The sequence below is a fragment of the Elephas maximus genome, chromosome 12 (genome assembly GCF_024166365.1).
Source record: "Elephas maximus indicus isolate mEleMax1 chromosome 12, mEleMax1 primary haplotype, whole genome shotgun sequence".
NCBI classification, from domain to species: domain Eukaryota; kingdom Metazoa; phylum Chordata; class Mammalia; order Proboscidea; family Elephantidae; genus Elephas; species Elephas maximus.
The window spans coordinates 104,393,373-104,417,172 of record NC_064830.1 but is presented as its reverse complement, the minus strand read 5'-3'; the positions used below and the strand labels follow the sequence as shown (position 1 = coordinate 104,417,172).

At 42.2% G+C, this 23,800-nt stretch overlaps 1 protein-coding gene across 3 annotated transcripts in view; it reads right to left on the bottom strand.

Annotated features, from left to right (window-relative positions):
* Positions 1 to 23,800, bottom strand: part of CALN1 (calneuron 1) — a 535,451-nt gene that overhangs the window by 188,563 nt on the left and 323,088 nt on the right. For all 3 annotated transcript variants that reach the window (XM_049902727.1, XM_049902725.1, XM_049902726.1), the window contains exon 4: positions 20,376 to 20,488. In XM_049902727.1, the coding sequence (XP_049758684.1) occupies positions 20,376 to 20,488 (113 nt within the window). The remainder of the gene's footprint in view (positions 1 to 20,375; positions 20,489 to 23,800) is intronic.

The window sequence follows — 23,800 nt, the reverse complement described above, 5'->3', positions numbered from 1 at the left end:
CATAGAGTTTCCAAGGACCACCTCATGGATTTGAACTGCCAACTTCTTGGTTAGCAGCCTTAGCACTTAACCACTACGCCAGCAGGGTTTCCAGAAAACCATGAAATACTACTCAGCAATGAAAAGGCACAAATTATGTATACACAAAGCAACTTGGATGAATCTCGAGAATATTATTCCGAGTGAAAAAAGGCCAATCTTTTATCCATTCATCCACACAATGGACTTCTTCTCAGCCGTAAAGAGAAATGAAGTCCTGGTACATGCTAGAACATGTATGAACCTTGAAAACATTATGCTGAGGGAAGTAAGTCAATCACAAAAGGGCAAGTATTATATGATCTCATTTACATGAAATACCTAGAGTAGGCAACGTATAGAGACCAAAGTTTCAGAGTGGATACCAGGGTCAGGAGGGAGGGGGAAAGGGCAAGTCATTATTTAGGAAGTACTGAGTGTCTGTTTATGGTGGTGGAAATTTTGGCAACGGATGTTGGTGATGGTTGTACAACATGATTACTGTAACTAGGGTCACTGAATTGCACACATGAAAAATACTGAATTGGCAAATGGTGTATTATATATATATATTTACTGCAATTTAAAAAAAGCCCATCTTGAAATGACAATTTTTTTTTTTAATCATTTTGTCAATGATATCATGACATCAATGGAGAACAGATTAGTGGTTGGCAGTGTTTAGGGACAGGAGTGGGGTTTTGAGCATGTGGTTATAAAACGGAATATGCGGAAACCTTGTGATGATGGCACAGTTCAATATCTTGACTGTGGTGGTAGATACACAAACTACACACATAAGAAAGTTGTATAGACGTAAACGCACACACACACACAGAAATGAGTACAAACAAACCTGGGGAAATCTGAATAGAACTGATGGATTGCATCAACGTCAATTTCCTGGTTATGCTATTGTACCCTTGTTTTGTAACCGGGCAAGTGGAGGGAGTGTACACGGGGTCTCTGTGTAGTATGCCTTATAATTGCATGGGAATCTACAATCATCTCAATAAATATTAAAAAAAAAAACCAGAATCTATAATGCTGAGATTATATTAACAGGAATTGGGAAGTATAAGGTGAAAGTAAACATAAAGCAAATTTCTTTCTTGGACTTAGAAAAAGTAAGAAGTTATTTTTGTTCCCCTTGCTGTGCTGCTAACTGAAAGGTCGGTGGTTTGAACCCACCAGTGGCTCTGCAGGAGGAAGATGTGGCCGTCTGCTTCTCTGAAGATTACAGCCTTGGAACCCCTATGGGCAGTTCTACTCTGTCCTATAGGGTCGCTAGGAGTCAGAAACGACTTGATGGCAGCGGGTCTGGGGTTTTTTGGCTTAAATATTCAGAAAAATACAGTTTTAAATACATAGTCCATAAAGGGAAAGACAATCATTAAAAGAAATATACTGAGAACTGCTACATTTCAATTTAATTTAGAAGATGAAGCTTACAAAACAATCAATATAGTGAACAAAGAACATAGTTTAGAAACGAAATGACTACCATAGGACCATTAAGCTGTGAACAAACACTAGTTATAAAAGGGTTGCCAGTGGTTTTTTTTTTTTTTTTATGGAAAGACAAGACAAATTGTTTCAGACTGGCTTAAAATAATAAACCTGACAACATGAACCTTATAATAGGGACACACAGAAAAAAACCATATCCGGTAAAAACAGACAAAATAAAAATGAGATGAAGGTTAATATAATTATCAGAAAAGGACATTTGGGACAAAAATAATGGATGGGTCAAGAAAAAGCTGTTTGTAGATTTAAGTGGTAATAATGGGTACACAATGAAAATGCCCCAATTGTATTTAGGGAATGCCTCTTCTGCCAAGATAAAGCCTGTGTGGGTCTCCTTCTCACCACTGCGCTGCACACTCCCTAGTACAAGCCACCATCGCTTCTCTCAGACTCCTGAAATGGCTTCCTAACTGGGTCCCCACTGCCACCCTTGTCCCCTTCACTCCTTCCACACAGCATCCAGTGATCTATTTTGCATGCAAATCAAATCACACTACTCCATGGCTTAAAGCACTCCAACGAGTACTGCTTATACCAAAAATAATATCCACAATGCCTTGTCTTTATGGGACCAGAGACAGAGAGTCTTTGGCAGTATCAACCCAGTCTACATAGACGCCCACCTCTTTTTCTTAAATCTGGGAACATGGATGTCCAGAATAATACATTTCCCAACTTCTGTTTTTGCTGGGTGTGGCCATGTGACCAACTTCTGGCCAATGAAACCTAAGTAGACACAATGCATGAAACCCCTTAAAGGACTGTGCCCCTTTCCCTTCTGTCCCTTTCTGATGGCTGGAATGCAGATGTGGAGGTAAGTCTAGGGCTCAGAGCAGTGAGCCAGATGGAGCCCAGGTCACTGACATGATGGAGCACCGCATCAAACTCAGTGACTTTGTAGAACAGGGTCCCCTGGCAGCTCAGACTCAGGTGATAGGGAAATAAGCTTCTACTCTGTTCATTGGGTCACACACTGCTGCACGTACACCCCAACACCTGGCCTAGGAATTCCTCAAGAGCTGGCCTCCACCAACATCTTCAACCTCACCTCCCACCATTCTTTTCTCGCCCACCAAGCTTTAGTCAAGCCTGTTCCCACCTCAGGACCTCAGAACTTGCTGTTCCCTCTGGCTGGTGGGGACTTCCTCCCAGGTTTGGCACAGCTAGATCTTTCTCATGATTTAGGGGTAAGGTCAAATGTCACCTCCTCAGAGAAGCCTTTTCTTCATGCCTTGTTTAAAGTTGTATAGCACCCCACCCTGATAACCCTCTGTTGTAGCCCCTTCAAGACTCAATTCTTTTCTGCTTTGAATTTTTTGTTGATACCACGTGTGTTCATTAATGGAAGCATGCTCAATCATTGAGTGTTGTTGAAATTTTGGTAGGTGGTATGGATATATTTTCTTGCCCCCTCCCACAAGCCTACCCTTAGAGTCCAGAGGGACATAAACTGTCCCACTAATTCTACCCCTAGAATTCTCCCTGAGTCCACTGGCACATACGTGTCCCCTCAAAATTTTTCAAAATTTCTATTTTTCTACTGAAAATGCACACACCTCATAGAACACCCTCTAAAAAAAAAAAAAAAACCATCGCATCGAGACGATTCCAACTCATAGTGGCCCTAGAGGACAAAGTAGAACTGCCCCATAGGGTTTCCAAGGAGTACCTGGCGGACTCGAACTGTCGAACTTTTGGTTAGCAGCAAAGCTCTCAACCACTACGCCACCAGGGTTTCCAGAACGCCCTGTAGAAACAGTAATTTGCAGCACACGCCCATTTTTTAGTTTCGAACCATCATAAAGGCCCCTGCCTTGTAGCAGCATGCGCTGTCAGTGGGAAAACCAGCTTCCCAAGAAACCTAAGAGACAGAAAATTTTGATGGGCAACCATGTATCCCGCCGGTCATGAAAATGGCATTATCCTGTTTTACATACTTCATGGCACTTAATATTATCTGAAATTATCTTAATCATTATTTGTTTATTTAATGTATATCTCCCCATCCCCTACACTGGAATATAAATTCCACGAGAGCAGGAGAATTCTCTATTTCTCACCACTATACCCACACACGAGGTCTTTGATAAGCATTTGTTGCGAGGATCAATTAATCAATGACAATATCAACTACACACACACAAAGAGAAAAGGACAGCAATGGAATTGAGATAGTCTTTAAATAACACTACCAGTATAAGGAAAACTGAGTAGACATAAAATAAATCATGACATTCAAGATTTTAATGTAATTATTAGGAAATCAATATGTAAGTCAATTACAAAAATCAATAACTCTATTTCCTACAAACTGTGTAAGTAGTCTCTATTCAATCAGTACATTGCATTTGCAGAAATGGAACACATATTGAAGCCCTGGTGGCACAGTGGTTAAGAGCTCAGCTGCTAACCAAATGGTGGACAGTTTGAGTCCACCAGCCTCTCGTGGCAATCCTATGGGACAGTTCTCCTCTGCCATATAGGGTCGCTATGAGTCGGAATTGGCTGGACAGTAACAGGTTTGGTTTTCGGATTTGGGGCACATATTAAGGCTCAAGAAATGGGCACAAAAAATAGTATGAAGAGGTTATATAAGCCACATCCTATGACTACAATGAAATAAGTAAGAAATAAATATTTAAATAAGGATTTAAACAAAGCACTCAGTAACACTCTTCCAAATAACCATTGAGTGAAGAACGATATTAAAAACTACAACCATAGACTGTAGTAAACGACAGCACAACACGTAAAAGTCTCTACGATGGAGATAAAACTACACTAAGAGGAAAATTCACTTCTAAATGCTTTCATTAATAAAAATGAAGTAAATGAAATAATCATTTAACACAAGAGGTTACTAAAGTGATAACAAAAAAAAGAAAGTAGAAGGAAGTAAAGATAGAAACAGAAAATACCAGAAAAGAGAAAAAAAAATTGTTTATTAAATAGAAGAGTGAATTCTCTTCAAAGATTAATAAAACAGACAACTCTCCTGCATACCGGATTAATACAAAAGAGAAAAACAAAAATTAGAATTGAGAAAAGCTGTAACAATGATGAGCAAATGCCTGCAGAGAAATTTTTAAACAATACTATACATAAGGAAATGTTAATAAATTATGAGGGATGGGTAACTTCCTGAAGATAATAGAAACTTTCAGAATAGACTGAAGAACAACTAAAAGTGATTATCAAAGAATTACCTCAAAAATGAAAACAAAAAACCACCAGATCGAGCCAGTTTTAAGAGCTACCCTATTCAAATTTAAAGTTACATGTAAACCCATGCTCTATATAATTTACTACAGATCATAGAAAATTATACAAAGTTAACAAATTAATTTTATCTTGCCAGAATAACTATGCTTCAAAACCTAACAACGACACTGATATTGTTGTATAAACTATGGGCCACTTTTACTTATGAATATAGGTGAAAAATAAAAATTGATGGCAAATAACTTCAAAAACATATTAAGAAAATAACCTACCATAACAACTAATATTTATCCTAGGAATGTAAAAATCACTTAATATTAAGAAAAATATTAATCATGAAATCATATTAAAAAGTCAAAACAAGGATAATCATGTGATCATATCATTGGTGTTTCAAAGGGCATTTAATAAAAGCTACCACACATTTCCACTACTCTTCTGTCAGTCTGTCGTGCTGTGGGGGCTTGCATTTTGCTGTGATGCTAGAAGCTAGGCCACCAGTATTTCAAATACCGGCAGGGTCACCCATGGTGGACAGATTCCAGAGAAGCTTCCAGACTATTACAGACTAGGAAGGAAGGCCTGGTGATATACTTCTGAAAATTAACCAGTGAAAACCTATGGATCACATCAGAATCCTGTCCGGTATACTGGTGGAAGATGAGCTCCCTAGATTGGAAGACGCTCGAAATACACAATGGCTGCCACAGTGGACTCAAGCATACCAACGAGCACGAAGATGGTGCAGGACTGGGCGATGTTCCATGATGTTATACATCAGGTTGTCATGAGTTGGAGCCAGCTCAACAACATCTGACAACAACAACCATCTATTAATGATTAAAAAAAAAAAAAAAAAAAACTATTGGCAAACGAGGACTGGATGTTAATTTCCAAGTGGCAAATTTCACCCTTATAGTTTATTACTAGTGAGGAAGTCTCAGTGAATATGCATGGAACTAAGATACGTGCTGCACAGAGGAGGAAACAAAGTCACTGCTATTTGTAGACAGAGACATTGCAGCGACAGAGAAATCTAAAAACTGAAAAATCCAGGCATATTAACGAGAGAATTCAGGAAAGTGCTGAGATAACTGTCGAAATTTCTAAAACTCCTTTTTTTTAAATTGTACTTTAAGTGAAAGTTTACAGCTGAAGTTAGTTTCTCATACAAAAATTTATACACACACTGTTATGTGACCCTAGCTGCTCTCCCTATAATGTGATAGCACACTCCTCCTTTCCACCCCAGACTTCCCGTGTCTATTCAACCAGCTCCTGTCCCTTTCTGCCTTCTCATCTCATCTCCAGACAGGAGCTGCCCATTTAGTCTCACGTATCTACTTGAGCTAAGAAGCACACTCTTATCATGGGTATCATTCTATGTCTTACAGTCCAATCTAATCTTTGTCTGGAGAGATGGCTTAGGGAATGGTTTTAGTTCTAGGTTAACAGAGAGCCTGGGGGCCGTGTCTTCTGGGGTTCCTCCAGTCTCAGTCAGACCATTAAGTCTAGTCTTTTTACTAGAATTTGAGTTCTGCACCCCACTTTTTTCCTGCTCTGCCAGGGACTCTCTGTTGTGTTTCCTGTCAGGGCAGTCATTGTTGGTAGGTTGGCACCATCTAGTTCTTCTGGTCTCGAGCTGATGGGGTCTCTGGTTTATGTGGCCCTTTCTCTCTCTTGGGCTCATATTTTCCTTGTGTCTTTGGTGTTCTTCATTCTCCTTTGCTCCAGGTGAGTTGGGACCAATTAATGCATCTTAGGTGGCAGCTCAGGAGCTTTTAAGACCTCAGACACTACTCACCAAAGTGGAATTGCAGAACATTTTCTTAATAAACTTTGTTATGCCAACTGACATAGAAGTCCCGTGAAACCATGGTCCAGACCCCCACCCCTGCTACTCTGTCCCTCCAAGTGTTTGGTTGTATTCAAGAAACTTTTTAGCTTTTGGTTTAGTCCAGTTGTGCTGATTTCCCCTGTATTGTGTGTTGTCCTTCCCTTCACTTAAGATAATTCTTACTACTATCTAGTTAGTGAATATCCCTCTCCCTCCCTCCCCACCTTCGTAACCATCGAAGAATGTTTTCTTCTGTGTTTAAACCTTTTCTTGAGTTCTTTGGTGAAGTCTTTGGATGAGCATAAGTGTTAGATTTTTAGGAGCTCCCAGTTATCTAGTTTCTCTTCTGGTGATTCTGCATTGTTAATAATGTTTCGTATTCTGTTTATGCCATGTATTAGGGTTCCTAGCATTGTCCCTATTTTTTCTTCCATGATCTTTATCATTTTAGATTTTATATTTCGGTCTTTGATCCATTTTGAGTTAGTTTTTGTGCATGGTGTGAGGTATGCGTCTTGTTTCATTTCTAAAACTACTTTTCACCATACTGGCAGAAAGAGGTTAGAAAACTATAATAAAAACTTAAAATCCTGTTCACAATAGCAAAAACCAGAAAACATGAATGGGGGTACTCAACAAGAAATGTGTGGGGCCTGTAGCCGGGGCCTGGCCAAAGAAGGCCAGGAGCTGGTGAGCAGGAGCCAAGGACAGACGTGAGGGCTTCGTGGTCACTGTCCCCCACCTCCCTGACTGTGTCCATGACTTGTGCAGCTCTGTCATATGGCATCAAGATCACAGGAGTCACAGTCAGAGGTGTCTCTAGGACACCATTCCTGAGACATAGGAGCCCCACATTCTCTTTCCAGAAGCCTGTTTTTGGTGGCTTCTTGTTTAGGGTTAGGAGTCCTGAGTGGTACAAACGATTTACATGCTCACTGTTCACTGAAAGGTTTGAGGTTCAAATCCACCCAGAGGTTTGAAGAAAGGTCTGGTGATACTCCTGAGAAATCAGCCACTGGACACCCCACGTAGCACACGGTTCTACTGGGACACACACGGGGTGGCCGCGAGTCGGAATCACGTTGACGGTAACTGATTTGTTTAAAGTTTTAGGGTACTTGTCTGCCTGGCCCTAAAGGGTCCCCATCTGCTTCGCTGCCTGCCCTTATTGCTTCTCTGTTCCCATCCTGAACATCTTTCCTCTCTCCCTGTCCTCTTCATTCAGACAACTTTTGATGAAAATTCTAAGCTTTCCTGAGAGTCTACCGTGTACACATTACATCCTGTGTGATTGAACCTTCAGGATAATTAGATTAATTTAAAAATAGCCTTAAATAATATTTAACCACTTGCCTTTGAGTTGACTCTGACTCGTGGCCACCCCATGTGTGTCAGAGTAGAACTTGTGCTCCCTAGGTTTTCTTTCTTTCCTTTTTGTTTATTTATTTATTATTGTACTTTAGATTAAGGTTTACAGAACAAACTAGCTTCTCCCTAAACAGTACACATATTGTTTTATGACACTGGTTACCATCCCCACAACATGTCAACACTCTCCCTCCTCGATCATGGGTTCCCTATTACTAGCTTTCCTGTCCTCTCCTGCCTTCTCGTCCTTGCCCCTGGGCTGGTGTGGCCCTTTAGTCTCGTTTTGTTTTATGGGCCTGTCTAATCTTTGGCTGAAGGGTGAACCTCAGGAGTGACTTCATTACTGAGCTGAAAGGGTGTCCGGCGGCCACACTCGGGTTTCTCCAGTCTTTGTCAGACCAGTTAAGTCTGGTCTTTTTTTGTGAGTCAGAATTTTGTTCTACATTTTTCTACAGCTCTGTCCAGGATCCTCTATGGCGATCCCTGTCAGAATAGTCAGTGGTGGTAGCCGGGCACCATTTAGTTGTACCGGACTCAGTCTGGTGGAGGCTGTGGTAGTTGTGGTCCATTAGTCCTTTGGACTAATCTTTCCCTTGTGTCTTTGGTTTCCTCATTCTCCCTTGCTCCTGAAGGGATGAGACCAGTGGGGTATCTTAGACGGCTACTCACAAGCTTTTGAGACCCCAGACGCTACTCACCAAAGCAGAATGTAGGACATTTTCTTTATAAACTATGTTATGCCAATTGAGCTAGATGTTCCCCGAGACCATGGTCCCCACAGCCCTCAGCCCAGTAATTCGGTCCCTCAGGTAGTTTGGATGTGTCTATGGAGCTTCCATGACCTTGCCTTGGACAAGTTGTCCTGGCTTCCCTAGTATTGCGTACTGTCTTACCCTTCACCAAAGCTGCCACTTACCTGTTTTACGTTGTGTTTTTCCATCCTCACCATTCCCCTCCCTTGTAATCATCAAAGATTGTTTCTTTTTACGTGTAAACCTCTTCATGAGTTTTTATAGTAGTGGTCTCGGACAATATTTGTCCTTTTTTGACTGCCTTATTTCACTCAGCATAATGTCCTACAGATTCAACATGTTGTTGAGATGTTTCACAGATTCATCATTGTTCTTTATCGTTGCATAATACTCCATTGTGTGTACATACCATAATTTGTTTATCCATCTGTTGATGGGCATCTAGGTTGTTTCCATTGTTTGCTATTGTGAACAATGCTGCAATGAACATGGGTGTGCGTATGTCTATTCGTGAGACAGCTCTTATATCTCTAGGATATATTCCTAGGAGTGGGATTGCTGGATAATATGGTATTTCTATTTCTAGCTCTCTAAGGAAGTGCCATATTGTTTTCCAAAATGGTTGTACCATTTTGGAATTCCACCAGCAGTGCCTAAGAGTTCTCCCTGCAGCCTCTCCAACATTCGTTATTTTCTGGGTTTTTTTTTTTTTGACTCGTGCCAGTAATGCCAGGGTGAGTTGGTATCTCATTGTGGTTTTGATTTGCATTTCTCTAATGGCTAGTGATCTCGAGCATTTCCTCATGTATCTGTTAGCTGCCTGAATGTCTTCTTTGGTGAAGTGTCTGTTCGTTTCCTTTGCCTATTTTTTAATTGGATTGCTTGTCTTTTTGTTATCGAGGTATTGGATTTTCCTATAGATTTTAGAGATTAGAACTTTGTCAGATTTGTCATAGCCAATTTTTTTTCCCCAGTCTGTAGGTTCTCTTTTTACTCTGTTGGTGTGTTTAATTTTTAGAAGATCCCAGTTACCTACCTTTTCTTCTACAGTTTGTGTGTTGTTAGTTACAGTTTGTATCCTGTTATGCCATGTATTAGGGCCTCTAGCGTTGATCCTATTTTTTCGTCTGTGATCTTTATAGTTTTTGGTTTTATATTTAGGTCTTTGATCCATTTTTTAAATTAGTTTTTGTGTATGGTGTGAGGTATGGGTCCTGTTTCATTTTTTGCAGATGGACTTCCAGTTTTGCCAGAACCATTTGTTAAAAAAGACTGTCTTTTGCCCATTCGATGGACTTTGGGGCCTTGTCAAAGGTCAGGTGACGAAGGTGGACGGGATTTACATCTGGGTTCTCAATTCTGTTCCATTGGTCAATGTATCTGTTGTTATACCAGTACCAGGCTGTTTTGACTACCACAGCTGTATAGTAGATTCTGAGGTCAGGTAGTGCAAGCCCTCCTACTTTAGTCTTCTTTTTCAATAGTGCTTTACTTATCCAGGGCCTCTTCCCTTTCCATATAGAGTTAATGATTCGTTCTTCCATCTCTTTAAAGAATGCTGTTGGTATTTGGATTGAGATTGCATTGTATTCATAGACTGCTTTGGGTAGAATTGGTATTTTCACAATGTTGAGTCTACCTATTCATTAGCATGGTATGTTTTTCATTTACGTAGATCTCTTTTGGTTTCTTGCAGTAGTGTTTTGCTGTTTTCTTTGTATAGGTCTTTCACATCCCTGGTTAGATTTATTCCTAAGTATTTTATGTTTTTAGTGGCTACTATAAATGGTATTGTTTTCCAATGGCTGATTTTTCTGAAGTAGATCACCAGATTTTCTTCTGAGGTGCCTCTGGGTGGAATCAAACCTCCAGCCTTTCAGTTACCAGCTAAGCATGTTAACCAAGACTCTAATTGGGTATAAAAATGAAGCCGCTAGAGCTGGACCCTGCTGATAATGTGGCCAGTCACTTCTTCCTAGGAGCCCTGGTAGCGCAGTGGCTAAGTGCTTACCCGCTACCTGGAAGGTCGGTGTTTCAAATCCACCAGCCACTCTTCGGGAGAAAGATGTGGCCGTCTGCTTCCATCAAGATTTACAGCCTTGGAAATCCTATGGGGCAGTTCTACTCCGTCCTATGGAAGTTACTATGAGTCAGAATTGACTTGAGGGCAGTGGGTTTTGTTTCGTTTTTTTACTTTCCCTCCTCACAGCTGAGGCCACACGCTGGTCAGCTCATCCCAGCCACAGAGTCCAGAACCAGTCAGGAATCTATCTGGAAGGGAGGGATTTTTAAAATTGTTGTTGTTGTTGGTAGGTAGCAACGACTGTGAGGATGGCCAGGACCGGCAGTGTTTCATTCTGTTATACATGAGGTCGCTATGAGTCAGAGCAGACTCAAGGGCGCCTAACAACAACAATTAGTCTCAATTATTGATTAAAAATTAACTAAAATTAGTCTTAATTGTTATTTTTTATTATAAAATCAATTCAGACATTCTCCTAACATATGAGTTTTCAGCATGTTCATCGGACGCAGGTGACTGGCACATTAGGGGAAAGCTATTGGCTGTGCCAGGTTTGGGCCTCCTGTGGCCTCCACAGGGCAGGACCACGTGGTGGCTCTGGGAGGTTGGCTGACATGAGTTCCTTTCCTCTCGGCAGCTGGTGGCTGCAACTGATGTTGCCTTTATGCTTTTTCACTTTCATATCAACTTCATGCTTTATCAAAATGCTGTATGATAAGAACATGTATAAGAAATGCTTTCGACTCCAGTCTTCTTTTTGATATTAAAACAATTGTTTTATAATATCGTTTTGTTAATTTGAGCTTTGCTAACTTCATGGAGTAATAACACGGTAGACCATACATCCTCATTGCAGAAATTTCAGAAAATGCAAATAAGCAGAAAGAAAAAAAATTTACGTTCCCTTTTATTCAGTCGATGATGAGTGCTTTCAGAATCAGTGTATTTTCTCTAGTTTTTTTCTCTGTATGAATATAAATGGATATATAATAGACATAGAGAAGCAATGTGATCATACTGTAAATTCAATCTCTATCTTGGTTTTCCCACTGAATGTAAAGTGAAGAGATTATTTTTAATACTGTACAAGAGTCCATCTTTGTAACTACATTTTTCTACGCTTCTGACTAATTTCATATGAGAGAGCCCTTGAATTAGAATTATTTTTAATTATAGGCTTGAGATATTTTTTTAAAAACTGCTGATAAGGATCACCAAATAGTTTTCGGAAAAGTACAATTTCTATTTCTACCAGTAGCTTATGAGTTTGACCATTTTATCTCACTTTTGACAGCGTTATGATCACGTTTTTCAATTTGAAAGGAGAAAAATGATATCACTGACTATTTTAATTCACATTTCATTGCCAGTAAGGCTGAATGCTTTAATCGATTCACTGAACACATTCTATTAATTGTCTGTTGTTCCTGATCTCTGTTGTCGCGTCGGCAGGTTTTCCTGTTGCTACAGAAATGCTCATCAGGGTTTATGCCACATTTCTGCCAGTATGTTTTTAAAATCTTCCTTTAATTTATAGACGTTCTAATTTTTAATGTGAAACTCTTTTTTTCACTTATGATTCTCCCTTTGTTTTAACGCTTAGAAAGTCCTACCACATATGTAACTATCTTGAAATTCGTTAACATGTGTGATGTCTCTACCTTTTAAAAATAGTTTAAAAACATATAGTGTTATGTAAACAACAGACAAATTGCATCTAAGAATGTGGATAAGTAAAAGAAAAACCCAAATTACCAGCCCTGGAAGCCAAGGTCAGAGTCAGACAGGGAAGCCTGGCTGGAAGCCGTCTCGGGCTCCTTAAAATCCTGTAACTCAGTGGTTCTCAGACCTGAGCAAGCCTCAGTTCCCTGGAGGGCTTTCTGACATACAGACTGCAGGGCCCCCGTCCAGAGTTCCTGGCTCAGTAGGTCTGGGGTAGAGCCTGAGAATCTGCATTTCAACAATTTTCCAGGTTCTGCTGCTCTTGCTAGTCCAGGGATCACACCCTGGGTGGTGCGAATGATTAACACACCTGGCTGCTAACCAAACGACTGGAGGTGCAAGTCCACCCAGACTCACCTCGGAAGTAAGGCCTGGTAATCCGTTTGCAAAAATCAGGGATTAAAAACCCTACAGAGCATAGTTCTACCCTGACACACAGGGGGTCACTGTGAGTCGGAGTCAACTTCTCAGGAACTGGTGGGCTGTAACTAAAGCCTTCCATACTTCATACTCAGTAAGATCACTGTGGGAATTAAAGAAAAAAGCTGCCAGTAAAATCGCCGTCCGTCTGACAGGTCTTGTGATGGGCATCGCTGCTGGAAGCTGTCTAAGTTCCATTGGGTTACTGAGAACCGAAGAGCGGTAGTGTTGAATCCCAGACTCAGATGGAGTGGCACACTGACAAAATATTGGAGGAAGGAAAGAACCCTGTTGGTGCCAGATTTGATGTGAGGAGAGGTTCTGCCTACTGGAAGGCAAGTTACCCTTAAAACAAAATAACGCGAAGGTGCTGCTCTTTGCCTCTTAGTAGGAGCTCAGGCGACAGACAGCCACCCACAAGGTGCCTCGCATCTGCCATGAATGAACGTGATTTCTTTGGCTTCTTTTGTTTTCCTTGCAAGTTTTATCAACAGTCAACCCCACGGGACAGGTACTCTTCAGATTTACAGCTAAAGAAACCGTGGAACCTGTTTTGCTGTGTATACTTTCACCAAAAAAGACAATAATATACACAAAATATATGTATATTATTAAATATATACCTTTAAGAACTGTTGATATTTAGGAGCAGTGCAGTTGTTAAGAGCTCAGCTGCTAACCAAAAGGTCAGCAGTTGGAATCCACCATCCACTCCTTGGAAACCCTATGAGGCAGTTCCACTCTGTCCTACAGGGTCGCTATTAGTGGGAATCAACTTGACAGCCACCGGATTTTTTTTGGTTGATATTTAATAGATATTTAACTAATTTGGTACTCCATTTTCTTTCCTTGTTTATTTATGTTTTCTGATCATAAAAGTAACACATGCCCCCTGTTGAGAATTTGGAAAATACAGAAAGATATGATCACTCGCCATCTTACTGCACCTAAAAAAATTCACTGTCAGCACTCTGATATATGTTCTTCCACTCCTTTATACACAAGAGAATTTGGATCAGCCCTGGTGGTGCAGTGGTTAAGAGCTACGGCTGCTAACGAAAAGGCCGGCAGTTCGAATCCACCAGCCACTCCTTGGAAATCCTGTGAGGCAGTTCTCCTCTGTCCTATTGGGTCACCGTGAGTTGGAATCGACTCCACAGCAACGAGTTTGAATTTTTTTTTGGTTTGATACCTTTGCATAGTGTTGCTTTTACACATCAAGAGCCTGGAGCATAAAGTGAGTAAAGCTTTTTGAGCCAAACTCCCCATCCATCTCAGTCATGGCCACGAAGCCAACACAGAAAATACCCCAGTTCCCTGCAGACAAGTGGAAGACTGCGCCCTGGGCTCAGGATCTCTGCCCTATGCTCTGATCCAAAGGATAGCCCTCTCCAGCCCAGGGCCAAAACAGAAATGGAAAGCCAGGGAAGACACAAGATCAGAGCCAGAATTTGGGGCGGCGGGACAGAGGCCAAGCCTGGAGAGAGTCCCGGGGAGCAGCTGCAAGTATTCGACAACAGCCGCTGTGGATTCTCCACCAGATGTGGGAGGAGCAGACAGCGGTTAAGGGTGCAGAACCGGACTGTGGCCAGAGAATCAGGAAGGAAAGGAGCAAGGAGTCTGGTCGGAGCAGGCACACAGGCTTTGACCTGGACTGCATCTGGGTCCCCTGCACACTTTTTGAAATTGAGCAGATAAATGCTTGCCTACTAACCAAAGGGTTGGCTGTTCAAACCCACCCAGAAGTACCTTGGAAGAAAGGCCTGGTGATCTGCTTCTGAAAGGTCATAGCCATGAAAACCCTACAGAGCACAGCTCTACTCTGAAGCTCATGGGGCCACCAAGAGTTAGAATCAACTCAACGGCAACTTTTTTTTAACTTTGTTAAAATGCATACAGGCTTAGGACGGGGCTCTGTTCCGACAATTAATCTGACATAAGTCGAACACCTCTTTTTTTTTTTTTTTTTGTAGATTTCATTATTATCTCTTATTTTTTATAAATCCAATCTTTGTCTTTTTACATCTGAAAATGATAACATCAGTAAAATGTGCACTGAAACGCTATATGCAGTACATATTACTAATGATAAGATGTACAAAAAAAAATTAAAAAACCCAATGGTCGTAACTGTGGTTCGTCGTAACTCAAATACATCACAAGTCAGGGACTACCTGTGTATAACAAACATTTGCCAGTTCACCCTCCTGGTTAAACTGATTACTAGGTATTTTATGCTTTTAGGTCCTGTTTTCAAATTGTTTTCTTAATTTCCTTTTCAGAATGCTCACTGCAGATGTATAGAAACCTGACTGATTTTTGTGTGTTGACCTGGTACACTGTCACTCTGGTGAACTCACGTATCAGCTGTGATAGCTTTCTTGTAGCATCTTTGGGGTTTTCTACATATAGGACCATGTCATCTGTGAAAGGAGATGTCGATACCATTTATTTCTTTTTCTTGCCTAACTGCTCTGGCTACAACATCCAGTACAATGTTGAAGAGCAGTGGTGAGAGTAGGCATCCCTGTCTTGCAGAGGGTATCCTTGGTCCTGATCTTACAGGGAAAGCTCTCAGTCTTTCTCCCTTGAGCAGGATGCTAACTATGGGTTTTCCATAAATGCCCTTTATCATATTGTGGAATCTCCCTTCTATTCCTAGCTTGTTGAATGTTTTTATCATGAAAGGGCGTTGGATTTTTCAAACACCTTTTCCGTGTCGATTGAGATGATGATGTGTTTCCTTCACATTGATCTATTAACGTGGTCTATTACACTGACTGATCTTCACTGCATTCCTGGGATAAATCCTACTTGATCGTGGCGTATAATCCTTTAAATATGATTTTGGTTTCAGTGTGCTAGTATTTTGTTGATGATTCCTGTGCCCTCTTGGGATAGAATAATCTGCAGTGTTTTGGACACTGTACACAGCTGGGAGATAAGGCAGCTATTACAATGACCAACTTTCACGTGAGCAAGCAAAGCCTCCAGGAATACAGGTAATGCATTCAGGACACACCAAGTCCGGGAAGTTGGTATGAGCTTCTTAGTTTCCTGGCTTCTAGCCCCAGCCTAACTCTACCACACCCAGTGCCCTCCAAGCAACATGGATTTGCTTACAAAATATTAATGTGTTTAATTTTTGAGACAGAAACCCTAACTTCGTGAAGTCTTCATGAATGAGGTCTGACTGAGTTAGATAAACATTTGAGCAAAGGAGTCCCGTTCTGTGGCACCCATTAGACATTCTTCAGAATCTCGCTGGCTGAGGTGTTTTACTTGTGCTATGTGGTTTGTACTGGTGGCATAGTTTCCAGCATCATGTTGTTGTTGTGTGCTGTTGATTCTATTCTGACTCATAGCAGCCCTATAGGACAGAGTAGAACTGCCCCATAGGGTTTCCAAGGCTATAATCTTTACAGAAGCAGACTGCCACATTTTTTTCCTGCATAGCAGTGGGTTTGAACCACTGACCTTTTGGTTAGCTGCTGAGCACTTTAACCACTGTACCACCAGGGCTCCTTTCCAGCATTATAGCAACATGCAAGCCACCACAGTACAACAAACTGACAGATGGGTGGCGGACTTAACCTAGAATTGTTGTTGTTAAGTTCCGTCGAGTCGATTCCGACTCATAGCAAACTTATAGGACAGGGTAGAACTGCCCCATAAGGTTTCCAAGGGGCGCCTGGTGGATTTGAACTGTTGATCTTTTGGTTAGCAGCAGAGCTCTTAACCACTATGTCACCAGAGCTCCCGATCTAGGGTAAGACACATTAACTACACCCCTAGGAAAGTGTGGGGAAATGTGTTTAACAGAGTGTGTGGTGGATCCCAGGATAGGCAGAGTTGTTCAATCTCCCGTGATCCCTGCCATTATTTTCTGTCTGCAAACTCATTGCAGAACACAGTTTTGCACTATGCTCTATGTCAAGGCCAATACCCATCTGTCAGTTTGTCACTCTGTGGTGGCTTCTGCATTACTATAATGCTGGAAGCTCTGCGACCGGTACTACAAATATCAGCAGGGTCACCCGTGGTGGTTTCAGCAGAGCTTGAAGACTAAGAGACTAAGAGGAAAGGTCTGGTGATCTACTTCCAAAAAATTAGCCAGTGAAAACCCTATGGATCATAATAGAATACTGTCCGATACAGTGCTGGACAATGAGCACCCCATGGTCAACATCTTGACTGCAAATTCATGAGAGACCCTGGGCTAGAACTACCCAGCTACCAATAAGCAACATCATCATAAACAGAGAAAAGGCTGAAGTTGTCAAGGATTTCACTTTACTTGGATCCACAATCAACACCCATGGAAGCAACAGTCAAGAAATCAAAAGATGCATTACACTGGGAAAATTGGCTGCAAGAGATCTCTTTAAAGTGTTAAATGGCAAAGGAGTCACCTTGAAGACCTGTACCTACACCAATCACCTCTGCCCCTCTAAGACTGTAGGACAGAGCCTATACTACACACTTGATGACCAATACTTGGGCACCTGAGCTGAATCCATACAAGAAAAGTGAGCAGACTCTTAGGCTCATATACCTGATAACAGTTCTATCCGTCTGGTGACAGGACATTAGAGCTTCAAAGGGGAAAATAAACTAGCTCACTCAAGCAACCCATTTGGGCATATCAAAACAAAACAAAGCAAGAACCTAGGATACAGTAACCAAACATAAAATAAGCTAATACAATAACTTATAGATGGCTTGGAGACAACAGTCAATATCAAATCACATAAAGAAGCAGACCATGAGCACCTCAACAAGCTCTCAAGACAAAGAATCAAGGGATCTTCCAGATGAAGGTGCCTTCCTGGAATTACCAGATGCAGAATACAAAAGATTAATATACAAAAGCATTAATTCTTCTCCGGTCTTCCTTATTTATTGTCCAGCTTTCACATGCATAGAAGGTGACTGAAAATAGCACAGTAGGCCTTCAGTAAGTATTTTTTAAGAGAATGAATAGAGTTCAAGGAGAAAGAAATGCAGTCTTAAGTGTTAGATAAGGTTTCAGGTATCTGGTTGCAGCAGGGGGTCACGCTCTGAACGAGGAAGGGGGCTGACAGCTGTCCCCCGAGTGTCTGTGAGGAAAGTATGTCCCTGCTCCCTAGAGCTTACAGGTGGGTGGGCTCTGCAGATGGACCATGGGCACTCAGTGCTTTTGGTTGTAAGGACTGGGAGGTACCAGTTATCCTTGGACCCGTGTTGTGGGTGGCTGGGTGATGTGAGTGGAGCTACCAGTCCTTAGGCCCCTGATGTGGGTAGGTGATGACCCTGTTTAATAGGCAGAGTGGTATCAAACATCAAACACCCACCTCTCCACCACTGCACAGCTGAAACAGTTGCAGTTTGCCAACAAGGGCCTATTCTCCTGAAATAGGCTCACACAAGTCCATGCAAGGAGGAAAGGTATTCAAAGTCCATGGACCATTTATGCCTGGACAGGAGCCACTTCCGTCCTGAGCTCCCCAGGTTAGTAAAAAAAAAATATATATATATATATATATATATTTTTTTAGTGGAGCTGGCAAATTATCTTTTCCCCCGTTGTGAATTTATTCCTCCTCCAAATCCAGGAGCATGGCTCAGGGTGCTGTCTCAGGCCCAGGGAAATCAACAGCCGCTGAAGCTGGCTTGGGGGTGAGAGGCCCGGTAAGATGTACACAAGTACTTAGCTTTTGCCTAGAGTGCCATTCTTCTCTGGTTCCAGATGTGTGAGCAGGCTGTGCGGCTGGCTGCTTCTGCCTGAGGAAACTGCAGCTGGAAGGCTACCACCAGCCTGCCCCAGTCGCTCCCGGGAATGGTGCCTGAGGGTTCCTGGCGATTCAGGTCCAGCAACTCCTCTCTGCTTCTGAACCCTCTCTCCCTTCCCCTGCCACTCAGTCCATTTCCTAACTTTGCCTTTGATGTTCAGGGTTCCTAGCTTGTCATAAATATAATTGTTTCACTTGTTTTTAAGGGCCTTTGTTGTAAGAGGGATTGCTGGAAACAGCTGACTACTCCGCCATCTTGGCCCTGCCTACAAGAATTAATGCCTTTGAATTATGGTGTTGGTGAAGAATATTGAACATACCACGGACAACAAGAAGAACAAACAAATCTGTCTTGGAAGAAGTACAGTCAGAGTGCTCCTTGGAAGCGAGGATGGCAAGGCTTCATCTCTCATACTTTGGACACGTTATCAGGAAGAGGTAGTCCCTGGAGACGGACATCATACTTGGTAAGGTAGAGCGTCAGCAAAAAAGAGTAACACCCTCAGTGAGATGGACTGACAGTGGCTGCAACAAGGGGCTCAAGCATAACAATGATTGTGAAGATGGTGCTGAACAGGGCAGTGTTTCATTCTGTTGTACACATGGTCCTAGGAGTCGAAGCCAACTCGATGGCACCTGACAACAACAGATGTATAATGTGCTAGGCACTGAGGGGCTACAACAATCAAGTCAGGGATTCAAGGAGATTACAGTCTAGTAACCATCATGCTAATTATTCACTTTGTTTTCTCTCTCTTAATTTTGATTCCTCGGCTAAATTCTTCAGTAGACAGGGGCTCTGTCTTAAACATCTTTAGCAAAGCCCACAGAGACAGATAGAATACAGGACACACAGCAAGTTCTTACTAAATGCTTGTTGGTTATATGCAAGATAAGTATCAGAATAGGTCCAGAGACACATGTCAACTGCAGTCCCTTACATAGGTTAGAGGAACATCCTTGGTGAAAGAGAAAAACCACATCAAGAAATTGAAGAAATCATGCAATGACTGAATATTTTACATGTGTCACCAATGACTCGATTTAACCCGACAACTTATTTGACTCAAATTTTAAAATAATGACTGAAAACGCATACATCAAATCCCATAATGAAGAGTCATTGCATTTTAAGATTAGAAAACTAATATAAAAAGCTATTCAGTAACACTTTAATAATTAGAACATATATATTTAGAATTTCCTAAGAGATGTTACAAGATAGAAACAGGAACACAATTCAGAAACGCTGAATATAAATTTCTAGACAAAACCATTCTGTCCTACTAAAAGCAAAATTATTGATAAGACCCAAGCACACGAGGCAATTATGCCATCCTCTCAACAAAGACCTCACGAAACCAAGGCTCAAGACAAAACTGGCTTAGACATTACCAAAGTGCCCTTTCAAAGTGTCCCTGGGAAAAAGGCTTTTACAAATCCGGAGTGGAGGAATCTCGTTTCTCCAAAATGCAAAAAAAAAAAAAAAAGTTTTTGATAGAGGTTAAAAGTGAAGAGAGATGTCACTCCTCTAAACCTTGGGTGAGCATAGTTTGGATTCTTTGTTCAGAGGCCCCAGCGTGTACCTCAACATAGACGTCCAAGTCAAGAGGTGTCTGCTGCTCCAGCCCAGAAGAGCTGCCCACAGTCAGACATTAGTCCCGGACACATGTTTACCATTAAATTTAATCTTGAAAAAAAGTCTTACTTACCTGCCAGAATATGCTGTCGATTGTGTTCCCAAGAAAACCATCGCGACCTTCTGAAGACACCAACTTGGGGCCGAGAATGGTCATGAACTCATCAAAATCCACCTGACCATCCCCTGGAAGGAGAAGATAAAAACACAAGTTGAAAAGTAGCTGAACTAGACCTACTGTTCCCAGTACAGTATCTCCATGCTTTCCTCCTTGGTGTGGAACCTCAATAAATGAAGAAGAGCTGGTAGCGTTACTGACAAGTGTGCAACAGGCTTAGAAAACCCAAAGTGCCATAAGAAATTGGTGATTTATTATCATATCCAATGCCACATACTTCTAAACAACTGCCAACATTTCTATCTAAATGCTCACGCAGCACGTGGCACTTAACCTGGCCACAGCTCACACCTGTTCCTCCTCCTGTACCTCACACTGCCCAGTTGTGGCTAATACAAATCTCGGGTTTCTCCCTGCCTCATCCTTCACTTTTGTTACCAACACATAAAGTTAGTCCTCAAGTCTTAATGATTTCACCTTTTTTAAAGTACCTCTGGATGCTATATCTTTCTCAATGTTCCCACTACTAGTGCCCTTTATAGTGAATATGCTGGGAAAACACTTTGAAGAATTAATTTTACTGAGACTAGTAGAATGGCTTTCCACCCAGGCTCCCCTACTACCCTTACACTCTCACCTCCAATCTGCCTTCCATACTGCTCTCAGCATTTACTTCCCCAAAGTAATCTGGTCATGTTTTACAACCTTCGATGGCATGCTATCTCTGACAGATGATACAGCGCCCAAGTCCCACTAGCTCCTTCACTCCACAGCTCTGCACAAAATGCCACCCCATTGCACAGCTTCGTGCCTATGGGCATGCCGTTCTCTCCCCTGGGGTGCCTTCCCCCACCTGTCTACCTGGCAAACTCCAACCTGTTCTCTAAGATCAAGCTTGAGTATCATGTTCTCTTTCTCTCTCTTTTTTTTTCATGATCCTTCTTCCCCATTAGGCACAGTTGGTCAAACTTTCTTCCATCTCTCATATCATATTACTTTTTATATGCATCTGTGTGCCCGCTGGTCCAAAAGCTCTGCACTTGACTACTGACCTAAACGTTGGCAGTTTAAACCCACCCAGCAGTGACGTAAAAGAAAGTCTGCCAATCTGTTTCTGTAAAGATTACAGCCAGGAAAACTTTCAGGAACAGTTTTACTCTGTAACACATGGGGTCGCCATAAGTTGGAATGAACTTGACGGCAACGGGTTTGGTTCTTTGGTTATAGACCTTATTACCCTGTATCCCACTCTCTGATTGACCTATCTCTCACCAGGATTGTGAACTCTGCAAGGTCGACTTCTCTGTGTTTTCAGCACCAAACATGGGGCCTGGCCCATGGCAGGCACTCAGTAATTTCCTGGGGAAAGAACAAGCAGCACTTGTTGCTTGGTTTCCTTTGTTCAGTTCAGTATTGGTTGGATCTTTAATCCTAGAGCTGACACTAGCCAAAAGGTAGACTTGAGGAAAAAAAAAAAAAAAGACTTGGGGAGATAGACCTTTTTGGTGCAAAGAATCGTTTTTGTGTCCTTACTCTCCATGGTCTTGTAACCCCCAACCAAGTGATTGGACAGAAGAGTGTGATAGGTTCATTCCACCAAAGGAACTGGTGAGCTTTCCATTCCGCTGGGCTTGAAATGAGCCACCCCAGAGGCAGGAGAAAGAGGATCCCACCATCACCAAGGAAGAATAGCCAGGAGCCAGAGCATCTTTTGGACCTGGGATCCCTGTGCTGAGCAGCTCCTGGAACCAGGAGACAGAGAGAGAGAGCTGTAACACTGAAGACAGTGAGAAGCAGCAGCAGAGGCCCAGCAGTAGAGACCAGGGAGCAGGAGATGGTGTGGTGGGCTTCCTGGACCAAGGAGAGAGAAAGCTGAGTGTGTTTGAGCAGAGGCTGAGTGCCAGGGAGAGGCGTGCCTTCAAGCACGGCTGGGAAGAGGCTGTCCTGATGGAAGAACTGCGTCCTGGGTGTTCCTGACCTGTTACTTCCCTAATAAACCCCATAATAGTCAGTATTGTCTGTGAGTTCTGTGTGGCCATTGCAATGAATTATCGAACTCAGCAAAAAGTAGAGGGTGCTGTGGGAGGGACATTTGGTGTCGGAATTGGTAAAGATGGCAGAGAAAGGAGATATCTGTGACCTCTGCCTCATAAGAATCAGCCTTGAGCTATTATCCTGATTCTCCTTCCCCCTTGTGAAGAGAGGAGGTCAGGCACCACCCCCATGCTGTCTTTACAACTTTCAAGGCATTTCCCCAGCCTAAATGAATCCGGCAGTGTGGCATTCTGTACCTTAGAACTGCTCAAGAGAGTGTCTCCAGCAAGAGCTCACCGCGTCATTACCTTAGCCCAGCCAGGGAAGGCAGCCCAGGTGTCCCCACACAAGAGTTTGTCAAAGCACAGGCTCGTATAGCAATGTTCTCAGAGTGCAATCAACTTCAAGGAACATTCATTCAAAACCTGTTCTAAAAGATCATGTGGATGTCATCATCAAGATGTCAATAATTCTGGACAGACAGCCAAGGAACAGACTCCAGTGTGGACAGACACTTTCTACAGGACAAAGGAGGCAGACGAGTCAGTGGGGAAGGGAACAAGGAATCACCAAATGGACTGGGGCAATCAGTCAACTACTGAGAGGAAATCAATTTCTCTCCCACCATTCAACAAGATAAAGAGATCCCAGATTTCACCCTCACTGGTAATCATAAGTGTGTCAATCCAAGCAACAATGAACTAGACCATCGTGCCTTTCAAATTAGCAAATAATTCTATGCAATGCTGGCAGACACAGGGGAGATAGGCTCTCTTACACATTCCCCGTAGAAATATTAAATTGATGTACTGGTTCTGGTTATCAGCTGGCAGTACTCATCAAGACGCTTGAAAAGGCTGGTTCCTTTGGACCTAATGACTTCACATTTAAGGAAGACAAAACAAAGTAATTACCTTAAATGCAGACCAAGATGTTTTCCCAAAGATTGTTGTTGGTTGCTGTTGAGCTCGCTTGGACTCTTGGCCACCCCAGGTGCAACAGAATGAAACATGCCTGGGCCTGCGTCATCTTCACAATTGTTGTTACGCCTGATTTGTTGCAGCCACTGTGTATTCTGAAGGCCTTCCAACCTAGGGGGGCTCATCTTCCAGCACTATATCAGACAATTTTATTCTGTTGTGATCTATAGGGTTTTCACTGACTAATTTTTGGAAGTAGATTGCAGGCCTTTCTTCCTAGCCTGTCTTAGTCTGGAAGCTTCACTGAAGCCTGTCCATCGGGAGTGACCCTGCTGGTATTTGAAATACCAGTAACATAGCTTCCAGCATCATAAAACATGCAAGCCACCACAATACAACAAACTGACAGACGGGTAGTGGATGCCC